This window comes from Erythranthe guttata, chromosome 8 (assembly GCF_056151865.1).
Source record: "Erythranthe guttata isolate IM_541 chromosome 8, IM_541, whole genome shotgun sequence".
Lineage (NCBI taxonomy): Eukaryota > Viridiplantae > Streptophyta > Magnoliopsida > Lamiales > Phrymaceae > Erythranthe > Erythranthe guttata.
In genome coordinates this window covers 5,535,690-5,563,300 of record NC_142540.1, presented here as the reverse complement: position 1 = coordinate 5,563,300, position 27,611 = coordinate 5,535,690, and the positions used below count along the sequence as shown (strand labels likewise).

Sequence of the window (27,611 nt, the reverse complement as noted above, 5' to 3'; positions counted from 1 at the left end):
ATAAACAAAATGAGGGATGTGAGTCATATATTATTTCAAACTAAGGATTTAATTAAACTATTAGATTTAGATTTGTTATTTAGTTCAAATTAGTTTTCATTTGAGAAGCTGATAGCATATTACCAAAAAAAAAAGGCCTTGTTCTTCTTCCTAATTGCTATAAATTGGGGTGAAGGTCAAAAATTAATTTTCAATATCGGTCGATTCCGACTCGAAGGGATTTCCAAAATTTTAGTTTTTGACTTTTCCGAAGTTGAATTGTAAATTTATGTAGATGTTTTGGAATTTTCGATTTGTAATCCTGTTTTAGTTTTCAAAATTTTTTTCTCCGAATTTCTTATTTATTTTGTTATTATATATATTACATAGTTTATGATGGGGCTCAATTAGCCGCATACAATAATATAGGTTTTCCTTTTTTATTTTATCCGATAGGTTATTAGATTTGGTCACAAATTTGAATGTTCATACCTTGTATATTTTGAAAGACTTATTAAATAATGTAGACATAATGTATATGGAGGGTCCAATGTATTGATTTCTTTTCTCTCTACATAAACTAGTATATATACTACTACAACATGGGCCCTGATTGGGCTGTTTACATTTTCTAGGTACAAAAGCCGTCATCCTGTCTACTCTGCCACGTGGCGAATTCTTATTGGTCAATTTCACTGTTCCTCAATCAATTCAAGCCTGCCACCCATCATTTACCTCTCAGAATTGTCCCCTGCACGACTCTCGAAATGCCTACGTGACACTTACTTCGTCAGTCATGGAATTTCATTGTTAGCCTATCTCGCATGATTTATACCTCGTTCATTACCCCTTGCGGTCTATCATGAATTTGTGGTATTGGCCTTCCTTCAACTTGACTTGGGCCCTCTCTCTGGGCCCAAGTCGGGTCTGATCATCTGGGCTTTACTTAATTGGACTTGGGTCTTTCCTCTAGGCCCAAATCAGTCCGGATCAGTTTACTTAGTGAAAAATAATTAAACATCTAATTGTGATATTTATACAAATTAAAATTTTGATAATTCATATAATTTCTTTCTTTCCCTACTTTAAATTTTGTATCTATATTTTTGGTATATCTTTATCTGTAATAAATTTGAATTATATAGTACATATATGATATATGTATAACTCTACTTTTTCCGAGTCATTGGTAAACACAATTTGTTCCCTTACGTAATTAGGGTTCAATTCAATCCTCATCCTTCAACAACTCTACTTACATATTTACAACCCCTATATATTCCAATTCAACTCAGTCGTAAAGAAAAGAAAAAAAAACACTAACAAATCAAGGAGGAAAAAGAAAAACAAAAAAAAAAAAGTTAAAGAAATTACATACCGGCGCCGTATAATATGGAATTCCCACGTGACAAAGGCCAATATGTCTTGACGGCCACCATAGGCACGGCTGAGTTCGCCACCATGCACAAGGCCAAACACGTGAATCCGGCCACCGGAGAAGAGTTTCCGGTGGGAATCAAGATCGTCCGCTTCGACGAAATCAAAGACGACATATACTTTATGACGGGAGAATTACGGCAAGCCAAAACGTGCGACGGCCACGAGAACACGGTCAGCGTCCACTGTTCCTTCACGACTTCCCCGGATAATCATCTCTGGATAGTCATGACCCCGCTGCCCGGATTCTCGATCCGGTCAGTCATCCGGTCCTCTTTCCGACATGGGCTGCCCGAGAAATCGGTTACCTTCATCCTGAAAGAAACCTTAAAAGCCCTAGTCCACATGCACGGGAAGAACATTCTGCACCGCTACATCGGTGCAGACTGCATCTTCCCGTGCGGCGGGGAGGAATATCCCGGCACGATCAAATTGGCGCTCCGGTCACTCTCGTACCGCCCGAGTAAGGAATCTCCGGGCGGCGGCTACCCTGATTGGACAATCGCCCCAGAGTTTAGCGAGACCCACGGTGGGAAGTGCTTGAGTGTTAGCACTAAAGAAGGCGATGTGTGGATGTTTGGTTTGCTTGCCCTGGAATTGTTTTACGGGCGGATTCCGGGTTCGGATTCAGGGAGATTCGAAAAGTTGCTAAAGAACAAGATGGTTCCGGTGGCTTCTAGTTCAAGGTTTCTCGGGTGTTGTTTGAATGGAGGGGAGAGAAAGGAGATGCCGGAGCAGCTGAGAGAGGTGGTGGCGGCGTGTCTTGCCGATAGACCGGGGAAGAGGCCGACGGTGAATCAGTTGATGGAGGAGTACGACTTGTTCCGAGTCGACTTTCCCGAAGGGCTACAGGGTTTGGAAAAACTGAACAAAGCTTGCAAGAACATGAGGTGATTTATTTTTTTATCATAGTAGAGGGTTAGGGCTAATAACTAGTTATGGTTTTATTATTTTTATTTTTATTTATTTTTTCATAAATCTTGCGTACCTCGATTAAATAATAGTTTCGGTCCTGACTCGGTGAAAACATGTTAAATTATTAATTCGATAATTTAATAATTCGCTAAATTAATAAAAATTCCCTAGTCCGACTATATTAATGTATAGAGGTATAACTGTAATTCGTATATATACACATATTTAATGCATTCAATCTTTACTCAAACAAGCCAATATATTGTATATATATAATCTGCCAAAATGTACTTAATATATAATATTTTACATCTATATATATCCTAGAGTAAAAGGAAGCACAAAACATCATTAGGCACAAGACACAAACATAAACACCCTTGTCCGAAACTTCTAGAACTTTTCCCTTACCATTGCAACCGGAAAACGAGGCGGCAAAAGCTGCAGTCGAGCTTTAACCTCCTTCCACTCCTCTCTAAACAAACTATAGCTCGAATTCTTCGCCAGCACATCAACCGAAACCTCCTTCCTTTCGATCAACCCACGAGCGTACGCCTCGAACTTCTCGATCTTGTCCACCAAAACCAACTCCCTCCCTTGATCAACTTCACTCACAACGCAGTACACGCAATCTCTCGCCTCCTCCACTCGAGCCCAGAAGCAAGAATCTTGAGTCAAACCCGCAAACTTGCTTCTAGGGTTTCCCTCTTCGTCCCCGATTTTTCTATCCCTCCACCACTTATCGAAAACCCTAAACCTCTTCTCCCTCCCATTCTCAATATAATGGCCCTTCTTCTTGTGAATTTCGGTTCGATAGTACTCGGCGATTTCCAAAGGCTCGACAAGTAGCTTGTAGGATTGAGACGCGTTTACGTATTTGACGAGTTTGTGGAAGTCGTGAGCGAGTTGATTTGTCTCGAGCATGTGAATCACTTCGTCCCAGAATTTCCCGAGGCGGGTGAGGTTCATGTACACTTTGGAGCCTTTTCTTGAAGCGGTTCTTCGCTTGAACGAATCGTAGTACCCTAATTGGTCGTCGGAGTTGTCGCAGAATGCTTTGTACCACTCGATTTGGGCTCTTAGTGGAGTGACTTTGGATAAAGAAACGGCCATTTTAGCGGTGTAGATGTTACGCCTACACCCCAATTGTCTTGCCATTACAATACAGTCTTTTCCCACCCCGTAGAGTACTGGTTCCTGTCGGAGAAGCACGAAAAAGAAAAAGACAAAAAAAGTTGTGTTAGTAAAAAAAGAGATAATCTATGTTAATTATGTTAATCACTTGCACAATCCTCAAATCTCTAATTTGTAAAAATTTGGGTAAATAACCAACACCTCCTTGAGGTAAGGCAAAATTACAAAAACACCCTTCTAGTTTGAATAATTACATTTACCCCCTTGAGGTATGCGTCGTTTAAAATTTCCACCCTCTCGGCATCAATAATAAAGAATCTTTCGTATTCCAAGAATATTCCTTAAAAAAATAAGACATTTTACTGATTCTGTTAAAAAAAAGTTGACAGGTCCCTAATTTGAGGGGTAAATGTAATTGCGATAATAGGAGGGGTTATTTTGTAATTTGACCTTACTTCGAGGGCATAGTAATTCATAATTTATTTCAATTTTTTTAGTAATTACCTGAAAAGATATTCCTGATGAATGCAACGCCAAAGCAATCCCTGCTTCATTGCTCGACTCCGAAAAGCACACGTTCGTCAAGCTTTTTCGTTGCAAGTACTGCCAACAAATTCGCCCCACATAGTTCTCGTATTTGAGATGGTCCTCCACACAAGCGTTAGCCGAACCCTTAGCCAGCATCAAATAAAGCATCTTCACAATAGCCATTCTGTTATCCAAACAAATCGCCCCGTTTTCCGTGCAGAACATATAGCTCCCAAACGGCCAAAACGAACCCCGTTCTTGATTTTCGCCTCTTCGAAACCTATCTTCAACACAAGCCAAAATATTACCGAATATTTCAGCTTTGACCTCATCGGACAAAAGGGAATCGAGTTGAATGCTATTAGGCGAAGAAGAAGCCATAGATGACTGCCAAAAGTGGAAGAGGGCATGAAAGTGTTCGACGAAAGGAGATGGCGGTGCGAATAGCAATCTCGGCACTAAATCATGCGGGCCCACGACATGGCAGAAATTCCCGCACCACCGTTCTTGGAGGATGGCTTGGGAAAAGGATTTGTTTCCGAGCATCGGGGAGCCGTACGTTATGCACAAAACCTCGATCGAAAGAGAAGTGGTCTGAATAACCGAGAGGAGCCAAAGGGCAGAGAGTGAAGCAAGTGCACCTCCTAGAGAGTGACCGGTGAAAATTACCGATTTGCACTCGTTCATTATTTCGAGCATCTGCATCAATAATATTGGATATAGTATAACGTTAAATAACAATAACGGAATTTTTTTTTTCTGACGAATTTTTGTAACCAAAAATTTGTTCGAATGGTGGATTTCAAGTTATCGTGTACAAGCATCTCATGCACAAGGTGCAACGTGTCTAAAAAAAATACAACTCAGAGTTTATAAAATTCATACAAACATTCTGAGTAGTTGTATTTAGAGCAAGGAAAAAATATTATTTTTTTGTGTTCTGTAATATTCAGAATCTTTCGAGGAAATAATGATCGATGTGGGGTGTTCTTGAAACAGTATTAATTAAAAACTAATCACTAACGAGAACGAAAATAGAAGTCGAATCTAAATTGCATATGCTTTTAACTATGTAAACACTTTACATTTAGACTGTAACATTGTACATCAAGTCATCAACCATTTGTGCTTCCTACATCAAGATAGAAATCCGAACATTTTTTCTTTTCTACAAATTAAAAAAAAAAATTGCTTTTTAACTTTTAACTGTCAGTGCAATATATATATATATATATATATATATATAATTTCACTGTTTCTCCAAATGTTCTACCAGTATATATATATTGAGCTAATAGCACAGACCTCCGTGAGTTTTTAATTCTCGAAAAACCCCTTGTGTTAAAAAAATTAGCAAGAAATCCCCTCGTGTTTTTTTTAAAGCACACCGGTCCGTATTTCAAAATTTATTGTTGACTTTTTTGAAATGACCAAATTACCCTTACCAAAGAAATATCAAAAAAGGAACAAGAAGGAACCAAAAAGAATTTCAGAGATTACACAATAAGCTATTAGGGGTTTATTTGGCTTTGACTATTTTTTACTAACACACGGAGTGTTTTTAGGAATTAGAGATTACACCGGGGTAGTTTTTGCAAAAAAAGAAAAAAAAAAAAACCCTTATATACAAATTTTGTAATAACTGTGAAAGGGACTAGGAATAGTTTAGCAGACATGTGAGAATACAAGACTTTGAGGATGATTATTTTGACCAGCCATGCCAACCTATAACAACACACCACTTGTCATTTTCTTTTTTCATTTACTTTTAATTGATTAAATATAAAAATGTATTATTACATCTATTACCCATATGTCTATTAACAGACAAATATAGGTTATTTAACTTTCTTCATAATTCAAAGCAACATCAATTCTAGGTAGGCCATTTATTTCCAGAACACTCCAAAACCAGACAACTAATCATATATCAATTTGTGGCTATAGATTAATCACATATAACAAGACATCTTACTTTTTAAGCAGCCTCTCAGGGGCTTTTTAGTAAATTCACATACTCCATTCTTGAAACTAATACATTGTATATAGATAGGGCTCAGCAAGTGTGAAAGGTTGGATCTTTATTGTCTTCATACAAAATATGTCACTTCAAGAAAACAATTAAATGGAAAAATGTAGGTCCTACTTGGAGTCATTTCTAAATCATCTCTATTTCTACCATATATATATATATATATATATATATATATATATATATATATATATATATATATACACTGTTTCAAAAAAATATATTATTATTATTATTATTATTATTATTATTATTATTATTATTATTATTATTATTATTATGTTTATTTATTTTTTTGGTGGGAGAATGATTCGGATCTAGTTGATAGTAGAAGGCTCTCTGGTGGGATTTTCACGGACGGTCAATTAATCTACTATTCTTTTGGTGAGGACCACGAGGGGCCATGCCCCCCCTTAAATTTTACTAATTTTTTTTCACTACAATATATGTATATATAATTTATTATTTTTGTATTATGCTCCTATAATTTTTAATATTTTAATATATAAAAAAATAAATAACAATAATAAATGAGTTTAACAAGTAGCATAAGGAAGTTACCAATTGTGACTTGGAACTAGGTGCTAGTCCACCTTGATGGACTCAAGCTCATCAACAATTGAAAAAAGATTTACTATGTTACACCTATATATTTATATTAAGTCTACCTAAAATCCAAATTAATACGAAGAAAAAAAAATCTTAGGTTTTTCTCTTTTCCTACGTCTGGTTTTGTCATAAAAAAAAAACCTTTTTTTTTCGAGGGAAACCGAATGCCCGAATTTTAACTCTATCATGTAACAGTATCCTAGACTCACCATAGACTCGCCATTGTTGGAACAATTATTGTTATTATTATCTTTTACGCTATTTTTAATGCGCATTCGGCCGCCCTTACTAATTGTAAGAAAAACTAATTAAAAGAGACAAGTGCTCTTAGAAAATGAACATCCTAGTATATGAGGTGGTGGTCCATACTCCAAAGCGTCACTATGTCTCGAAAAAAGTTAGGGGTATGTAAAACAAGTCTTAGTACATACTCCCTCCGTTCCTAAATAGGTGTCGTTTTTCACCTTGTCACAAATCTTAAGAATCTCAATAAATATGTCTTGATTTTAGGAAAATAGATATTGATGGACCAAAATACCCTTGTTTATTAATTAATGCATGTAGAGTGGTATAGAGTTAATAAAGGTAAAATTGAAAAATAAGCAATTAATGCAGCATTGGAATTGTAAAGTGACAGATAATATGGAACAAAAAAATTCTCAATAAAGACAGATATTATGGAACAGAGGGAGTATATATATATATATATATATATATATATATATATTGGTAACAGTAAAAAAATTGAGGGGCGGTTAAATGATTCACTTCACTAAAAGTTTGAGCTTTTACCGACACTTTTAAAATGGCTTCATTAAATATTATGTGTTTTATAATAATTCAATAAAATTAAATTTTTCGAAAAATCTGGCGAGCTCGGCGCGTTTATGCACTCCCTTATTTAATCACTCCACAAAGCATATGTAGTTTCAAATTACCGTACATAAATCCAATTAATGATTTATGCTGCTCAAATAATGAATGAAAATTCAAAATTACCACATGTATTAAAATTAATAACTTTACATTAAGTTAATTACAAAAATGAGTGCAATTTAATTTAATGAAGAAAAAGGAAAAATAGCAGAAAAACTAACCTTGTGTTGGAAATTCTGGGTGTAGTAGAAATTGAGGAAGAGGCGGAGCAGCCCGCCGTGAACCATGAACGGTTCTTGATCCCCTTCCGCGCGGCCGCCGGAGAACACACTGAACACCCCCTTCGCCGCACCCCCCTCCAGCTCCGCCAAGCCCCGGCAGCTCTCCTCCGAGCAGTCCACCACCTGCACGCCGGAAAACGCCACGTACGCCGCCGTCCCCACCCGATTCACGGCGAAGCTCTGCTGCGCCGCCGCGTTGGCGACGCCGCACAGCCGCCACGACTCCTCCAGGAGGGGCGTCGACGCCAGATACGCCGCCAGTGTCTCGCTCGACTCGAACCTGCATCACATCGATCATCAGTCAAATCATATATACAATTAATTAATTGTCTGAAAAATGGGCTTTCTTGCAATTGTTTAGACAATTCAAAGTCAAAATTCAAGACCGAATTTTTATTTATTTAATTATTTAATCTTTACTTACTGAGAAGTTTCGGGTTCCATTGAAGCTTCTGATTCCCGAGTTTCTTTACACAAGTGTCACTCTGTACTTGTTCTTTTGAAGTATATATTGTACGAAGTTCAAGCGTGGCCTCTTATTTTGGATAATTTGCAATTTGCCCCCTTGAAAATGTTAAATAGAATATCTACACCGGAATTAGGTTGGTGTTGACCCAAATAGACCCCTCAAAAGTTGGAAATAAATTAATTAGATGGTGAGATTCTTTTTATCATAATCCTTCAAACGTTTAAACTCGGAACACTGGATCAGATATGATGGCAAATTTAGTGCCCGTTTGGCTAAACTTATTTTAAACAGCTGATAAGTTTGTATGTCTGATAAGTTGTTTAAATGGCAGATGAATTGTTACTTCTTATTTTAGAATTAATTTTTTAAGTTTGGATAAAGAGCTTATGAGTTTTTTTTTATTATTTTTACTCATTATAAGATCTTAAATAAAAAGTGGAGTATATGTATTGTTTTAAAAAGATCTTAAACTTCTAAGATTTTTTATTTTTTTCAAAAATTTACCAAACATTTTGAATGAGTTTATAACCTCTTACATCTTATAAGTTTTTTTTTAAACAGCTTATAAACTTACACCCATTGTAACATTTACCGGGTATAACATAGAAATAACCAAGTAAGCCTATGTCTTATGTGATTGTAAATACAATTTTAATTTTGGGAAAATTACAACCACCCCCGAGGTATGTTTAAATTACAAAAAAAAACCTCATGTTTGTGTAATTACAACCACCCCCATCAACTATAAATCTTCTTACACGTCCTCCCTTGCGGTGTCAAATTTAGTGGAATATTTTAGATTGTATGGAGGATTCTCAATTTTGTACCCGTTTTATCCCATTCAAGTCCCACATTTTGAAGCAGGATGGTCATAAGATGTGTTCTTTGGCTTGTATATTATACTCTGGTGTGTCAGAAACGGCATTTTTACACAAAACGAGTACAAACTAGAGAACATTCCACGAAATCTAGAAGATTATGTTGAATTTGACACCATATGGGTGGACGTGTAAGAAGATTCATAGTTGAGGGGTAGTTATAATTATCCAAACATGAGGGGTTTTTTCATAATTTGACCATACCTGAGGAGTTGGTTGTAATTTACCCTTTATATTTTGTTTCTCTTATAAAATAAAATGTTCTTTTAGTTATAAATTTCTAACGCTACAAGTTTTAAACTAAATGGTTAAAATCATTTTATTAAACATTAACAAAGACAAGCAAATTTTAAAAATAAATGTCTATATTTTTAGTTATAATCTTCAACTTCTATTTTTGCGGACACTACTCTCCATTCAATTTCTCGATAACCAATTCTCCGAATCCGACCACTTGGATGCCAAATGCTTGTTCTTGACGACAACTAATAAATATCTTGGATGGAATCGACTTTTTTTTTTTTTTTCGTAATAGGCATTTTGCACCCTTAAATTGAAAAAAAATGGCAGAATGCAACCTTTAATTACATCTTGCTTGGCACGTTGCACTCTACTTCATTTTTTAGCTAAAAAAAATGACCTGCTACCTGTTGAATAGGGGTGAATTTTTCTTTCTTTATTTCTCACAAACTTAAATATATTTCATCTTCTCCATTTCACATATCCAAACCCGGCCAAGAACAACTAATGTCCATCGTTCTCTATCAATAGTATGAGGAAACTTTACTCCAATTTTTAATAAATTTATATTTTATTTATTCTAGAATAAATACGTATTCATTTAAAAGCAAGCATTCAAAATTAATGTTTGTTAATATGTTATATGCAAATAAAGGTCATGCAATATGCAATTCCATAAATTTTCACCACTCATATAATAAAACTTATTTTTTTTCTTGTTCATGTGGGGTTAAAAGGAGAATTATGTATATATTACGATTATTTGTGTAAAAAAAATGTTTACTTTTATTGTTTTTGTTACATAAATTGGTTAAAACATCAAATGCCTTGAGGATTTTAGTAAAATCCAAGAAAAGCATGTAAATATTATGAAGAAGATTTTGAGCTAGACAAGAAAGCACACAATCTGGTGTGAATGTGTGTGATAATATTTGCTAATTTCTGCAAAGTGAGTTCCCCTCTCCTGCAATTACAAGCATAGCTTTTACGTTTAGTAGAATCTTGGTTATATTTTGCACTTTTTTTCCCCCTAAAATTAAGGAAAAAATCAAAATGACAAATGGAATAATCAAAACACACAGTAATTACTATCCAAAAAAATCAATTTTTATATTTATTATTATGGAGTAGATATTTAACTAAAAGGACAAGAGAAAATCTACAAATAAATAATCTAAAGTTTGGTTTATCTCTTGGCACAAAGAGATGGTTGAATTAGTTGTTGGATTGATGTAATTGACATTAATCTCATACTTGTCTAAGAAATCATTAAAAAAAAAAGGAAGTTTGTGGGAAATAAAAGAAAAAAAAATTGTTGCCCCTTTTCAAATCTCACATAACATGTAGCAGGTCACTTTTTTAGCCAAAAATGAATTAGGGTACAAAGTGCCAAGCAAAATATAATTGAAGGGTGCAAAGTACCAATGACATATAATTTAAGGGTGCAAAGTAACAATTACCCGTTTTGAAAACTCTCATAAATTTTTAAAACGAAGAACACCCACTTTTGTAAAACCAAAACTACTAATACGATGAATTCTAATTCAAAATAAGGGTTAAATATAAAAACACCCATGTACTATGGACTTGTATCATATACCTTATGTACTACTCATAAGTATAAAAAGTCCCCTACTGTTATATTTTTTCCAAAATCAGACGAAAATACCCGTGCTAAGCATATAAGTGTAAGGGTTTGTTTAAGCCATTTTCCCCTATACTTTTTAACATTTTTTGTCAATTTTACTTGGAAATTTTTGATATATTTTTTTTTCTTCAAAACATTTAATTACTTATATTTTTTTTTCCTCAATAAAACCTTTTATTTTTGTCATTTTGAATTTCTTCATTTTTGTCTTAAATATCTTCCAGTAGTTCAAATTCTCAACAATAATAGGATTGTAAAGATGTTTGTAAATTGTAATCTTAGGATGTTTGAACTACCGAAAGACATTTAAGAAAAAATAATGAAGAAACTCAAAATAACAAAAATAAAAGGTTTTATTCAGATTATTAAAAAAATTCTAAGCAATTAGATGTTTTGAAGAAAAAAAATATAAATACCAAAATTTCTCAAGTAAAATTGACTGAAAATGGTAAAATATATAGTGGAAAATGACTCTCTCTCTCTCTCTCTCTCTCTCTCTCTCTCTCTCTCTCTCTCTCTCTCTCTCTCTCTCTCTCTCTCTCTCTCTCTCTCTCTCTCTCTCTCTCTCTCTCTCTCCTATATATATATATATATATACTCTCTCTCTCCCTATATAAATGTTTGGATAGGGGCATTTTTGTCATATTTTAGAAAAAACTGTAATGTGAGGGGGAGTTTTGTATTTATGTGTACTAGAAGGGGATATATGATATAAAATTCATAGTACATGGGTATTTTTATATTTAACCCTAAAAATAACTACAATAGTTCCAATTGAACTAAACACCTATTTTCCTTTTTTTTTTTTTTTTTTTTTTTGCAGGCCCTTATTTTCAAATACCACAAAATTCTAAACACTCCAAATGATAAAAATCAAAATTAAGGAAGAAACTAGGTCTTTTTATGTGAGAAATAACAAAATAAATAGTCTCTCCAATATATAGTGAATTTTTCTTTTAGGATTTTCGGAAATTAAATTGGATCGAAAAATTGAAAATTTCAAATATTTTTGATTTCAAAAGATATCATACATTGAAATTTCAGAAATCAGAATAAAAAAAGTTGTTTTAAAAATCGAAACCAGCAGAAATTAAAAATTTTATTTCAAGTTTCACCCTTGCAATGCTTCGTGATCGTAACTTCCCACTAATTATCTGTTTATTGTGCCGTACATAAAATCATAATTAACAACTCAGCTGCTCCATTAAAATCCATTGACAAAATTAGTTGGGAGTTGCCCGAAATCAAAATCCGTTGACCGACTTTTTGACTTTCACCACTCCGTGTGGGGTACTTAAATAATCTTATACTAGTAATTGTACCCATGCGATGCACGGGACAACTAATTGCATTGTTTTGATGTTGTAAGAATATAAACAAACGTTTAATGTATCGTATGATCAAAATTCGATTATAATCATTCATTAATAATTCATCAGTGGAACATTAATAAGTATACTACACACAAAAAAAAAGCAAATAAATTTACTGTTGAATAATTTTCCAAATGAATTGAATCAGCTAATACCAGTAGATTGAAAATTTGAACCAGGAAAAAAATCATCAACTATCTCTTTCATGTTGAGCTTAAAAGTAATTAGATTTAATAACTTAGTTAACATAATCAAAACTAAACTATCGACAACATATTATCGTAAAAGGCCATCTATACATCTTGCATCGGAACTAAGCCCTTCTCCACTGCCTCGTTTTAGTCCTGTTTTGCGACTGGAATTAACAATTGGAAAATTAAGAAACAAAAATAAATATAAACAATAAATTAAATATCGTATACAAACAATAAGTCTTGAAGGTCGACTTTCAATAGCTTGTGGCTTCACCCATTTTTGGTTAATTCTCTCAAATCATCATTTTCAATAACATGTCCAATAACATATAAAATGAAATAATTGTTATAGATAAAATTTGAAATCTTTAGTATAAATTAATGAACCACATAATTTAACAAAATGAAATTACTTATAAGCCATGATGGAAAAATATGTAAACTAATTACCACACAGTGAATACGATGATGAAGAAGAAAATAAGAAAAAAAATCTAAAGTCGGGTTACCAAAATAAGAAGCCTTATAAGGTAGGTAAGAAATAAAATTCAAATGTTGCAGACATTCTGTAAAACGATGTCACAAAATTCGCTAGAGATGAAAATCAGATTTATTTACCATTTTCTGTAAAAACCGAAAAATCAGATTATTATAAATAATATTAGGAGATAAAAATTTGATGAAAATCGATAATAATATTTAAAATAATATTTAGGAGATAAAAATTTGATAAAAAATAAAAAAATAATATTTATGAGATAAAAATCTGATAAAAATCGAAAATAAAATTTAAATTAATAGTTAAGAGATAAAAATTTGATAAAAATCGAAAATAATATTTCAAATAATGTTAATGAGATAAAAGTTGATAAAATACTAAAATAATAATTAGAATAATATTTAGGAGATAAAATATGATTACAATCAAAAATATTATTTAAAATAATATTTAGGAGATAAAAATTTGATACAAATCGAAAATAATATGTAGGAGACAAAAATCTGATAAAAATCTAAAATAATATTTAGGAGATAAAAAACTAATAAAAACATGATAAAACTCGAAAAAAATATTTAAAATATTATTTAGGAGATATAAATTTGATAAAATTCGAAATTAATAATTAGGAGATAAAAATCTGCTAAAAGTTGAAAATTATATTTAGGAGATAGAAATTTGATAAAATTAAAAATTATTATTTATAATAATATTTAGGAGATAAAAATTTGATAAAAATAAAAAATAATATTTAGGAGACAACAATCTGATAAAAATAAAAAGTAATATTTAAAATAATATTTAGGGGGTTCAAATATGATACAATTCGAAAATAATATTTAAAATAATATTAAGGAGATAAAAAATTGATAAAAATTGAAAAAACAAAGTTACAAATATGACATTAGGGTTTCTTAGGGTTGCCCTAGCATTTCTTTCTTTTATATATAAGCTATTTAGGAGATAAAAATTTGATGAAAATCGATAATAATATTTAAAATAATAATTAGGATATAAAAATTTAGGGGGTTCAAATATGATACAATTCGAAAATAATATTTAAAATAATATTAAGGAGATAAAAAATTGATAAAAATTGAAAAAACAAAGTTACAAATATGACATTAGGGTTTCTTAGGGTTGCCCTAGCATTTCTTTCTTTTATATATAAGCTATTTAGGAGATAAAAATTTGATGAAAATCGATAATAATATTTAAAATAATAATTAGGATATAAAAATTTAATAAAAAAAATATTTAGGAGATAAAAATCTGATAAAAATCGAAAATAAAATTTAAAATAATAGTTAGGAGATAAAAATGTGATAAAATCGAAAATAATATTTAAAATAATGTTAATGAGATTAAAGTTGATAAAATACGAAAACAATAATTAGAATAATATTTAGGAAATAAAATATGATTAAAATCAAAAATATTATTTAAAATAATATTTAAGATATTAAAATTTGATAAAAATCAAAATAATATTTATGAGATAAAAAACTAATAAAAACATGATAAAACTCGAAACAAATATTGAGGATATTATTTAGGAGATATAAATTTGATAAAATTCGAAGATAATATTAAGGAGAAAAAAATCTGCTAAAAGTTGAAAATTATATTTAAAATTATATTTTGGAGATATAAATTTGATAATTTTAAAAATAGTATTTATAATAATATTTAGAAGATAAAAGTTTGATAAACATAAAAAATAATATATATGAGACAAAATCTGATAAAAATAAAAAATAATATTTAAAATAATATTTAGGGGATACAAATATGATACAATTCGAAAATAATATTTAAAATAATATTAAGAAAATAAAATTTTGATAAAAATTGAAAAAAAAATTACAAATATGACATTAGGGTTTCTTAGGGTTGCCCTAGCGTTTCTTTCTTTTATATATAAGATACGAGAAAATTGGAATATCAATTTTGATTTTCGTCGATTTTGGATCTGAAATTTTTGATTTTGGAACTTTTCATCACAAAGTCTCAATTTTCGATTCTCTCAAAATTCTTTGGATTGAAATTGGTATTATATATAGGGTAAATTACAAACACCCCCTGAGGTATGGTTAAATTACAAAAACACCCCTCTTGTTTGGATAATTACAACCACCCCTCAACTCCTCAAATTTAGTGGAAGCTTCGAGATTATATGGAATATTATCACTTTTGTACCCGTTTTATCCTATTCGAACTCTACATTATGAAGCAAGATGATCATAATATGTGTTTTTTAGCTTGCATATATCAGTTTGTGGTGCATCGGAAACAGTATTTTTACACAAAATGAGTACAAACTAGAGCACATTTCACGGAATCTAGATGATTATGTTGAATTTGGCACCATAAGGGTGGAGGTGTAAGAAAAAATCATAGTTGAGGGGTAGATGTAATTATCCAACAAGAGGGGGATTTTTGTAATTTGACCATACCTCAGGGGGTGTTTGTAATTTACCCTTATATATATATATATATATATATATATATATATATATATATATTACACGTCGAATATCGAAAAGATTATAATGAAGCTTCCAAAATCACACAGATTAGAAGCGTGGAACTAAAGAAATGACAACGTTAATTAGCTACCATTTGGGACACAGCCAAAACATAAAGTTTGAGGTTAAACAGAATATTCCATACATTAAAGTTTTTTTTATCCTAAAAAAAAAAAAGAAAAAACTTAAATAAAATTCAACAACACATTTGGCATATAATCCATAATCAGTGAGAAGATAGTAAGTTTATTTTTCATCCCTCAAATCCTTATTCTTTTCCCATCATTTTCCGGAACATTCACATCGCTCGCCCCAAACAGCGCCTCCGTCTGTCCACGCTCCTGCTTCAAACAGAGTTACATTACTCTCCGTCACTTACTAAACGATATTTATTTGCGATTTTTTTTTCTTCGTACTTTGATAAATTATATTACCAAAACTTACATTTTCATTAGGAACAATTGCATATCTCTGAGTGGGAGACACCCAAGTTTTTTCTGGTAATGAATAAACATCACTTGTCAAAAGGGTATTTTGGTAATTATCGAAAATACTATTTCTCGAGTCTCGACCAATTGAAATAAATATATATATATATATATATATATATATATATATATATATATATATATATATATATATATATATATATATATATATATATATATATATATATATATATATATATATATATATTACCCGAGGATATGTCAACTTTGGAGGCTGCAATGTGCTGTCCACTTGAACCATCCGTACTTAACGCCTCTATAATCTTCGGAACATTTCTACAATGTCGATGAACGAAAAATCGTTTCATTACAAAAAATGTAGTCTAAAAGATTTGATGACTCGATTTTAAGAATTTCTCATATATGTTTATGTATAGTAGATCTTATTCAAGCACGAAGAAAGTTGAGCAGCGTTTCAAAAGATCGTATTTTTTTTACGAAGCACTAGACAAGATAAGTCAATCACAGACGAGATATATATATATATATATTACCGGTCAACACATTCACCATGGCCGAGTTGACCGTTTGTGCCCCTTCCCCACGAGAACACGTTCTGCCTGTCGGTGACAGCGAGCGTATGCCTCCAACCACACGAGATGTTGACTACTTTCTGTCCCGCGTGGAAAATCGAATATTAAAAAACTTTTAAGAAAAAGAGATTTTCGTACGAGCTTCTAGAAAAAAAATGGTATTAGTGTAGCCAATGAAAATCGTACCTGATCGAGTGGAAATTTGACTTGCACAGGCGAGCAATGATCGATGCTGTCACCTACACCAACTTGTCCAAACTTTACACACAGATAAGTTTGACAAATTTTAAAATCAGTTTGATTGAACACAAAAGTCGTTCCAAATCAGTTGCACATAAATAAGAATTTTCAGATAAGACGACAATTAAATCAACACGTTACGAAAGCGACCGCCTTTAGGTGCCCAATCAAGAAACAGGCTGCTGAGAGAGAGAGAGAGAGAGAGAGAGAGAGAGAGAGAGAGAGAGAGAGAGAGAGAGAGAGAGAGAGAGAGAGAGAGACCTTATTCCAGCCCCAGCCATAGAGTTCTCCGTCGGTCGTCAACGCCATCGTATGCCTCCAACCACCTGAAATCTACGGAAAGGAGCACTAATTGATTCCATGAAAAATATGTATACACGGAAGAAAAACAATATTCAATCGGTGTGTTCGAAATATTAATGATTACTTGAGATATTTGACTATCGCGCAAAGATTCCAACTTGTGAGGGATAAGATGGTCTTCAAAATCACCGTGTCCTAGTTGGCCGTATTTGCTCCACCCGTACGTATACAAACTGCCCGAAGAGGACACGGAAATCGTATGTCGCCACCCACACGCTACCAGAACCATCTTCTCTCCCTGCAGCAAGGTTAATCACTCGTTTATACGCAACGAGATTTTATTCATTCGTTTATACGCAACGAGATTTAAAAAAAAAAAATGAATTAAGTTTTTCTTACACACCTCAACGGTTGAAACTTTGCCAGGTAATAACCGGTCAAATCTGTCGCCCAAACCGAGATTACCGTATCGACCCCAGCCCCAGCCATAAAGCTCGCCATCTTCCGTTACGGCAGCTGTATGTTCAGCACCAGCAGCTACCATTTTCACCGGTATACCCTACGTATCGTACAAAAAAAGGTTTTTACGCATCTTTAAAAAAGAAATTACCAAAATGCCTATATTAATAAATTCATCATTTATTTACGTTGATCAACAAATAATTCGACAAAATTACGCTCATAAGTTAATGCAAAAAAAAAAAAAAAAAAAAAAAAAAAAAAAACCGTGAAGGGCACTTAATAATTTCAATTGTTGATTTATAAACGTGAAAACCACGCTATTTATTTTGTTAGCATAAATAAATAGTAGAAGGGGTATCGATACAAAATCGTTGAGCACGTCACGCTTTTTCAATATAATTTACATAGTTGCGGAATCATTGACCAACGTGAAATTTTCGTCTTCGTCAACATTTTCCGCTAGCTGGAAATCGTGAGGACATAATCGTCATACAAAATTATCGATAACAGTTTGAACGGTTAAATACCTTGAAAGCTTCAATGTTTCGGGGTACAAGAGAATCCTCCGTGGTCCCAAGTCCAAGTTGACCGTTTTGATTCCTTCCCCAACTACAAGACGAAGATCACAGAGCGCAAAAATCGTCATACAAATGATTCTAAGGAAAACGAATTTTCAGACAGTATATAAAAAATCAGTCAAAGGCTCGATCGGTTGACCAACCTTTTAACCTCGCCTTCCATAGTCACCGCCAAACAATGGCTGTCCCCGCACGCAATCTGCTTTATCCGAAGTCCTTGCAGCGCTTTGATTGGTTGAGGAGAAAACAAATCGCTCGAATTTCCATGCCCTAATCTCCCGAAGTCACCCCTACCAAAAACAAATAGTGACACGGTTACTTCAAGATTAATTTAAATAATGCCGATCATCCCGAACGTAAATTAGTAGGAAATTAAATTACCATCCCCAGCTGTAAACTTGCATTTGCGATTTGGAATAAGCAGTCGTATGATCAGCTCCGCTAGTAACGGAAACGATATCTAAATCATCCAGCGCACTCAGCTGAGTTGGCGAAAATCGATCTTCGGCATCTCCGTGGCCCAGTTGACCGTCTTCTCCTCTTCCCCATGAGCATACAACGTTACCAGCTGGCATTACACGAACCAAATATTTATTACATCATTGCCATCATTGTATTACATATCCACATTGTCTTGTACTAATTTGAAAGCATTAGAGTTCGAAAAGAATATAGAATCTCTTCTTTTCCATTTCGATTTTAAAAGTTTATTTCATCAACCGCGAATTTCGGCAGCTTCATATGTAATGCAACTACAAGAAGAAAGAACAGCATTTTGAACTCTTATGTTTGGATAATTACAACTAGTCCCGCTCAACTATGAATCTTCTGCGCGTCCGTCCTTATGGTGTCAAATTCAATAGAATCTTCCAGATTCCATGAATTGTTCTCTAGTTTATACTCGTTTTGTGCAAGAATACAGTTTCTGATGCACCACAATCTGTTATTTGCAAGCCACGAGACAACACATCTTATGATCATCTTGTTTCAAAATGTGGAGCTCAAATGGGATAAAACGAGTTTGTACTAGAGAATATTCCACATAATCTAGAAGATGCCACTAAATTTAACACCGTAAGGATGGACGTGCAAGAAAATTCAAAATCAGGAGGTGGTTGTAATTATAGAAAGAGGAAGAGTTTTTTTGTAATTACCATATCTTATAAGATATTTGAAAATAAGATTACTTCAGAACTCTCCAACCACTCTATTAATAAATAATTTAGAAAAATATTAATCATTATTTCATATGGGGATTTTTATATAATTTTTTAGAACTCCAACTATTCTTATTACAAATCCCAAAACATGAAGCATTGACTGTATCTAATAAAGTAACATATAATTGAATATTTAGTCAAGAAAAGAAGCAACCATCTCATAATCCCAAGAAGAAAGAACCAATTGGGAACATTATTAAATTCACTAATTCAAGAATCATTAACGTGGAGCATTCTCATCCATGCATACAGACCACGATCAACTTCCAACCAACTCCTATTTTCTCATAATCACTACACTAGTAAAGTTCAAATCTTTAGTTACATTTTGTCATCAAGAAATAAAAAAAAATCAAAATAAATAGAAACACAAAATCAAGAAGGATAAACAAAGTCAAGAGATTCAAACCCATTCACAACAACTATAGATATATACATACAAGCAATGTATGTATATGTTTATTATACAGAGGAGTTATGATTTTGATGAAACTTACAGAGGAGAGCAACGGAGTGGCTAGCGCCGGCGGATATGAGGAGCACTCTGCGTATTGGGCCGGAGACTGCTCCGCCGCCGCCGCCGCCGCTACTGCTGCTGCTTTGAATTTTTCCTTCAGCTTCCATTTTTTGTTGTTTTTTGTTCTGTTTAGTTTTTTTTCTGGGGAGGGTGCAAAAAGTCAAGAGAGAGAAAAGTAGAAAGATATTTTAGTTAGGATGAGAGAGAAAGAGAGAGAGAGAGAGGGTATTTATAGTGATGGGGGCATGTGCTTCTGCTGCCTACCGACTGTCATATATTTAACTCCCTATTTACTCATACTCTGTATTATGTTTCCTGTACAATTGTACTCTGTATTTCCCCTTTTTTTGGGTCTTTAGTTAAAAAGAAAAAAAAAATTAAAAGGGGTAAATTACAACCTACCCCTTTCGTTATGGTCAAATTATGAAAAAATTCGACGTTTTTCAATTTGGGTAATTACAACCAGCTCTCAACTATAAATCTTCTTACATGTCCATCTTTGCGGTGTCAAATTTAGTGGAATCTTTTAGATTATTTGGAATATTCTTCAATTTGTACCAATTTTGTCTCATTCGAGCTCCACATTTTGAATCAAGATGGTCATAAGATGTGTTTTTTGGCTTGTATATATCAGATTGTGACGCATCAGAAACTGCATTCTACAGAGCCTACAAGATTATGTTGAATTTGACACTATAAGGTTGGACGTGTAAGAAGATTTATAGTTAATGGGTAGTTGTAATTATCTAGACATGAGGGATTTTTTCGTAATTTGACATACTTCATAGGGTGGTTGTAATTTACCCTACAAAATGAATTTCTTTTATAAGATTTTGTGGCATTTGTGTTGTTTAAAAAAATATATTAGACATTTTTCATAATAAAAAAAATATATTATATAAAATTTAATCATTAATATTATGACTGTGTTGCTTTGTGATATATTTCTCATGTTATTAATATTAACAAACTTTGATGATGATGATGATGCATTTTTCTTAACACACGGCGTCATAACCCCTTAAATAGTACGATTTAGGGATAATTTGCTAATATAGTTATAAGGTGGTGTTTGCAAATGATTATTTAAAAGTAGAAGGTAGTGATAGTGATTTAAGTTAGTTTTAAGTGCTTATTTCTAAAGTTGGGGGTGTTTGCAAATATTTCGGAAAATGAACTAAAATTGAAAAAGCAGGGTTAGGGGTGCTTTTAAAAAAATAGCTTAAAGCAGATTATTTTAAGAGAAGCAAAAGCAAAGGTTGATTTTGCAAACACCTAAAAACAGATTATGAGCAAAAAAAACCGCATAATCACTTTCAAAAAGCATTTGCAAACACCACCTAAAACACTCATGTAAATGTTACACCGGCTACACCTACACCGTTACACTAATCGACTTATAACGTATTATATAAAGGCGTGCAGTTAAAATATTACTCAATGAAATAAACATTCTTACGAATGTGGCAAAATCTTGGAACTTCTTAAAGATTAGGAGTTTAAATTATGAACGGACGCTCCGTTATAAGAAAGAAATTGGATTCCAAAATCGTGTGACCTTGTTTTTTATTATTATTATTATTATTATTATTATTATTATTATTATTATTATTATTATTATTATTATTATTATTATTATTATGAAAAGAATTGTTTAGTGGAGGAATCATCTCACATATAGTTCTCATTTTAAAGATGGGAGTTAGAGCACAATAATCTTGATTAAATATTACACGTGTCATTTATGTAGATGGATGGTCCGTTTCAAATTAACACCCAAAGATTAAACCAAAACGCTTTAATTTGTTTAATGCGTTTTTTTATTAGTATCGTATTACTCAATTTGTTCCATAATAATTATTTTTTTTTTCCTAAAAATATTTTTGCTTCGTATTATTTGTCATTTAGATTTCCAATATTGTATTATATGCATTTTTTTTTTTATATTTTAACTTTATTAATTCAACTTTAAATAGTAACTTCTGTTATCGGATCATTAAATGATCAAACTTATTTTAGTCTTTTTAATATGCTTTCATAAAATCAAGACACATTTATTTGGTAGGTCAATGTTCGCTAGGTCGAGCTTGTCACATATAATTAACCTAGTATGGTTTACATTTTCTGTATGGTTTGCAAGCTATATACACTAATAGAAAAATTATTTTTTACTACAACCATTGACCGTATAGTAAAATGTATCAAATTTGTAGTAACAATACTTTTGCTACACATGTGTTACAATTTTGCCCCATAGTGTATATACATGCGTGACAAAAACTCTGCTATGGTAAATGACCGTAGCAAGTACTTATTTGATACAGTAAATCCTAGCATTTACTACGACTCCAAAATTGTCCCGTAATTAAAAATACCTCTTATTAAGGCTTTTTACCGTAGCAAAAAAAATTATACTAAAAAACCATGTTTTTACTAGTGTATAGTTGGATACAAATTCCTAAAAAAATAAAAAATTATAAATATTCCCATATATCTAGTATATTAGTACTATATAACTATCTGAATATAACATACCCCCACCCCCCAACTCTACCCATTATTACTATACTAAAACTTGAGGGTCCATTTAATTCATTTTATTTTGTCAAAGGAAACATTGGAAAAATCATTCTGCTGATCAATACGTATCGCAAAAAGGAAATACTATAAATTGATTAAATTAATGTATTGATTTAATAATTGGATTTAGTTCAAGAAATGGCATGAATTAAATGACATACGAAGCAGCCTGAAATAATTTTTGGCGCAGAAAAAACCAAACACCAGACGTAGTACTGATGTGAAGAGCACATGGGGCTGCATCTAATGTTGCCTTTCATTAATATAATAACTCCAATTTTGCTTCCATTTTATATATTATATTAAACATATATCAACTATGAAAATTGTGTATTATTAGACATTCGCTAATTCAATTATGCAATTATATATATATGGTCTCACAATTTTTTTATGATTTTATCTTGGTTAATTCTAATTAGTGATTTTATTTAATTAAAGTAATACAACATCGACCCCGGAATTAGTCGGATGGAGTAGATAACTTCTTTGTTACATTACTTAAATAAAGAAAAAACCCCTCGGCCCTCCACAAGCCGTGCTTGCATTTTCACGATGTGAAAATGAAATTTAATTACTATTATCTTTAGATTAAATACCATGATTTAAATTTAATTTATCTTTAGAATAAATACAATTAAGATCGAGATTAATAAATTGTGTATATTCAAAATTAAAACAAAAGGGAGCAAAAATATATAATGCATTGAAGGGAAGACGACGAAAGTTGGTGAAGTCATGGCCACGTCATCGGTGCATGCAGTAAGCACCGACGGCTTTTGGGGGCCGCCTGTCACGGCCCGCTAGTTTTGACCCAACCCCTTGCCGATTTCCCTTGGGTTGGGGAGGTTACAAAAAGTCCAAGTTGTAGCCCAAGTAGGGTTAGGCCCAAGTTGGCCCAATTGTATAGTGGTAGGTAGAGCTATTTTTGGTAGGTAGGGTAGGTGGTGGTAGGTAGAGACAATCAAGGGATTGCTCCACTCCCATCCGTTAGATTAGATCGATCTCCATCGTCCATTGAGGAGGTGGTCTTGTATAAATAGAGGTAGGGTCCTCATTTGTAATCATTCACCAACAAGTATTCAAGCAATAAAGTACTTTTCCTACCAACTCTCTTGTCTACTACTTTCTTTCTTCGTTTCCATCACTTAAACATTCGAGCAACACAATTCGGGAGAGGCTGACTTAGCTATCGCGAGGGGCGAGAAGGAGCTAAGGCCGCACGGTTCTTTGTTAAGGGAACAAGTCCGTGACAAGTGGTATCAGAGCCCGGCTAAGGGCTTTGTGTTGATCGAATTCTCAAGCGATGACGAACGTCGAAGATATTTCGTACGTGACCGAGGGACGTGGCAGGGAGGCCCACGTAAACAACAAGAAGAAGAGGGACCACAGCAAGGCTCGTGGGGAGAGTACCAGTACCGAAGCCGTGCTAACGGATCATGGCGAAAGACTCGAGAGGCTCGAGAATAACATCGCCATAGCGGAGCTTAGCGAAAGATTCGAGAAGCTCGAGCACGATACGGGAGTGTTGGAGAATCACGTTGCCGAGCAACTCGATTTGTCTAGGGACAATGAGGCGTTGCGGGAGGAACGGTTGGATCGATTGGAGGCCATCATCCAATCCCTCCAAGAGAGCATCGAGGGGATGCGCGACGACTTGGCCTTGTGCAAAAAGGCCGCCGCTAACGGTAGCGTTGGCGCTACTTCGAGTCCAAGGGTGGACTGCCCGAAGCCAACGGGATTCAACGGCGTAAGGGACGCCAAGGAAGTCGAGAACTTCTTATGGAGGATGGAGCAATACTTCGAGGGTATCGGTCTAGTCGACGAAACGACTAAGGTAAGAACTTCTTCCCTTTACCTTTCCGATACGGCAATGTTATGGTGGCGTAGAAAGCACGCCGATATCGAGAAAGGCATTTGCCGAATCGATACTTGGGAAGAGTTCAAGAGGGAACTCAAGCGACACTTCTACCCGGAGAACGTCGTCTATGAGGCTCGAAGGAGGTTGAGGGAACTCAAGCAACGAAGTTCGATCCGCGAGTACGTGACGGAGTTCACCACCCTCACCCTTCAAATTCCCAATCTCTCCGAGGAGGACCTTCTTTTCCACTTCACCGATGGGTTACAAGGCTGGGCCAAGCAAGAACTCCACCGACGAGACATCAAATCCGTCGATGAAGCTATTGCCGCCGCCGAGTCCTTAACCGAGTATCAACCGAGAGAGCCGTTGCGAAAGGAGAAGTGGAACCCGACTAAAGACGGAGGAGAGAGACGGGACAATCATGGTCGGGACCATCGAGACAACCGAGACCCAAGGCGAGCGTCAACCTCGAGGGGAGGAGACAAGCCATCCTCACGACAACAACTTGAAGAGAAGAAGAAGTCGTTTGTGCCTAAGGGAGGATGCTTCGTGTGCAAGGGGCCGCACGCGATGAGTCAATGTCCCAAGATGGGGTCGTTGTCGGCACTCTTACAACAAGAGGCCGAGCAAGACACAAACGAGGAGCTAGGCCACATGGGATCGCTCCAACTTCTGAACGCCTTAAAGGCAAATCCGATGCCGGCAACGTCAAGCAAGGGGCTGATGTACGTGGAGGCCCGCATCAACGATACCCCAGCAAAGGTGATGGTGGACACGGGAGCGACCCACAACTTCATCACCGAAGACGAGGCCAAGAGGGTTGGCCTACGGTGGACTAGACGAGACGGTTGGCTCAAGGCCGCTAACGCTAAGGCACAACCGCTCAACGGTGTAGCACGAGACGTGGAGCTGCACTTAGCCACTTGGAAGGGCCAAGTGGATTTCTCGGTAGCACCAATGGATGACTTCAAGGTGGTGCTAGGCATGGATTTCTTCCGCAAGGTAATGGCTATCCCGATGCCTTGTTTTAATTCACTTTGTATCTTAGAGAAGGGGACACCTTGCATGGTGCCGGCCATCAACGGCACCACTAAGGAAGAAATCACACAACCAAGACAACTGTCGGCCATGCAAGTTGCCAAGGGAGTTCGACGGGGCGAGCCGACATTATTAGCGACTTTAAAGGAGGAAAGCCCGCCCGTCAACAAAGAGGAGGACGCGCCACCGATCATCCAAACCGTCTTGGAGGCCAGCCAAGACGTGATGCCACCGAATTTGCCCAACAAGCGTCCACCTAGGAGGGAGGTGGACCACGCCACCGAGTTGGTCGAGATGGGGGAGATCCGACCATCGAAGGCAAGCGTTGTGGCCGACGCATTGAGTAGAAAAGCCGAACCCACAGCGATTAGCTCGACAAGGGGGAACTTGGTCGACATGATCCGAGAAGGGCTCGAACATGATCCAATGACCAAGGAGCTAATTCGACTCGTCAAGGAGGGCAAGACGAGAAAATTTTGGGTAGAGGACGGCTTACTCTACACGAAGGGGCAGCGACTCTTCGTTCCGAAGTGGGGCAGCTTGAGGAAGGACCTCATAAAGGAATGCCACGACACCAAGTGGGCGGGGCATCCGGGCCAAATGAGGACAATGACGTTGCTCGAGACGGCCTACTTTTGGCCTCACATGCGGGACGGTGTCGATGCATGTGTGAAGACTTGTCTTGTTTGCCAACAAGACAAGGTGGAGAATAAACAACCGGCAGGGCTGGAGCCTCATCAAATGAATTACACAAGTACGAGGCAACGTGGAAGACGAATGAAGACTTGTGAAAATTTCGAGATCGTCTCCACTTGTTCGAGGCAACGAGGACGTCGCCGGATTAGGCGGGGGAGGATGTCACGGCCCGCTAGTTTTGACCCAACCCCTTGCCGATTTCCCTTGGGTTGGGGAGGTTACAAAAAGTCCAAGTTGTAGCCCAAGTAGGGTTAGGCCCAAGTTGGCCCAATTGTATAGTGGTAGGTAGAGCTATTTTTGGTAGGTAGGGTAGGTGGTGGTAGGTAGAGACAATCAAGGGATTGCTCCACTCCCATCCGTTAGATTAGATCGATCTCCATCGTCCATTGAGGAGGTGGTCTTGTATAAATAGAGGTAGGGTCCTCATTTGTAATCATTCACCAACAAGTATTCAAGCAATAAAGTACTTTTCCTACCAACTCTCTTGTCTACTACTTTCTTTCTTCGTTTCCATCACTTAAACATTCGAGCAACACAATTCGGGAGAGGCTGACTTAGCTATCGCGAGGGGCGAGAAAGGAGCTAAGGCCGCACGGTTCTTTGTTAAGGGAACAAGTCCGTGACACGCCGCCTCACAAACAAACTCCGATCCGTTTTAGCTTTCGTACATCTCTTCTCTCTTCTCTTCCTTATTGCTAATGTATATCGACTCACCAAACCACTTACCTCAACTTAAAAACCACAAATACAACTAAACCATAGTAGTTTATATTGTGATGTGTCGCGATAGATACGATACGATTTTTATGAAAACCATACAACTCGTAATATGTATATCGATTGTAATCAAATACCGGTAAATGTCGCTCGATATCGCAATATGATCGTAAGATATTTATGATATTAGTCTTGGAGGTGCTTGTAATTTTGAACATATTTAGGATGATTTGTGCGATTTATTTCAGCACAATTTGTGGTGATTTTCAGCACATTGAGGCATTTTGTGCGATTTTTATCACTTTTTTTTAATAGTAAAAATTATGTGTTTTACTATTTTTTATTTTTATTTTAATTAAGGAAAAATAAATAAAATATGCTTAAGATAATTTTATTAGTCTTTCATTAATCACAACCAACAAGTTTGTTCAACACCACATAATCAATAGCAATTCATATTAGCAAAGATAATAAAACCGACAATAACATTTCAAAAAACTATGACTTTAGTCCGAATTAGTAATTTATGTTGAAACTTTAATTCAGAACTATTTTGAATGAACGGTTTGATTTTAAAATATCTAGCTCTACGTGTTTATTGTATTTTTATTATATAATATATATTTTGTACTATTTTTAATAGTTTGTCAAATATCTTACGATACGATACGATACGGTACGATCTGTGAAGAAAAACGATGCACAACATGATCCGGATATGCTAGCTATAAACTAAA

The 27,611-nt window shown here is 34.7% G+C and overlaps 4 protein-coding genes across 5 annotated transcripts; 2 read left to right on the top strand and 2 right to left on the bottom strand.

Annotated features, from left to right (window-relative positions):
* Nucleotides 1-1,200: 1,200 nt before the first annotated feature.
* LOC105976812 (serine/threonine-protein kinase BLUS1) lies at nt 1,201-2,352 on the top strand. The gene has a single exon (XM_013002071.2). The coding sequence runs from the start codon at nt 1,372-1,374 to the stop codon at nt 2,308-2,310; it is 939 nt and encodes a 312-aa protein (XP_012857525.2). The 5' UTR covers nt 1,201-1,371; the 3' UTR covers nt 2,311-2,352.
* Nucleotides 2,353-2,571: 219 nt separating this feature from the next.
* Nucleotides 2,572-8,474, bottom strand: LOC105976896 (lipase-like PAD4). The gene is made up of 4 exons (XM_013002165.2): nt 8,216-8,474; nt 7,732-8,071; nt 3,970-4,692; nt 2,572-3,528 (listed from the first exon to the last, which is right to left on the bottom strand). Exons 1-4 carry the CDS (start codon nt 8,233-8,235, stop codon nt 2,725-2,727), a joined length of 1,887 nt encoding a protein of 628 aa, XP_012857619.1. The 5' UTR covers nt 8,236-8,474; the 3' UTR covers nt 2,572-2,724.
* Nucleotides 8,475-15,683: 7,209 nt separating this feature from the next.
* UVR8 (Regulator of chromosome condensation (RCC1) family protein) lies at nt 15,684-20,262 on the bottom strand. Of its 2 annotated transcripts, none has more exons than XM_013002169.2 (12): nt 19,963-20,262; nt 18,627-18,813; nt 18,389-18,535; nt 18,195-18,276; nt 17,609-17,764; nt 17,330-17,503; nt 17,164-17,235; nt 16,849-16,920; nt 16,624-16,742; nt 16,320-16,405; nt 16,065-16,117; nt 15,684-15,961 (listed from the first exon to the last, which is right to left on the bottom strand). In XM_013002169.2, exons 1-12 carry the CDS (start codon nt 20,087-20,089, stop codon nt 15,881-15,883), a joined length of 1,356 nt encoding a protein of 451 aa, XP_012857623.2. In that variant the 5' UTR covers nt 20,090-20,262; the 3' UTR covers nt 15,684-15,880. The 2 variants fall into 2 exon arrangements, with proteins under 2 accessions (XP_012857623.2, XP_012857622.2); XM_013002168.2 differs by having other exon boundaries at nt 15,684-15,964; nt 19,963-20,236.
* A 3,606-nt stretch (nt 20,263-23,868) lies between these two features.
* Nucleotides 23,869-26,397, top strand: LOC105969880 (uncharacterized). The gene has a single exon (XM_012994654.2). It carries the CDS (start codon nt 23,869-23,871, stop codon nt 26,395-26,397), a length of 2,529 nt encoding a protein of 842 aa, XP_012850108.2.
* The last annotated feature ends 1,214 nt before the right edge of the window (nt 26,398-27,611 follow it).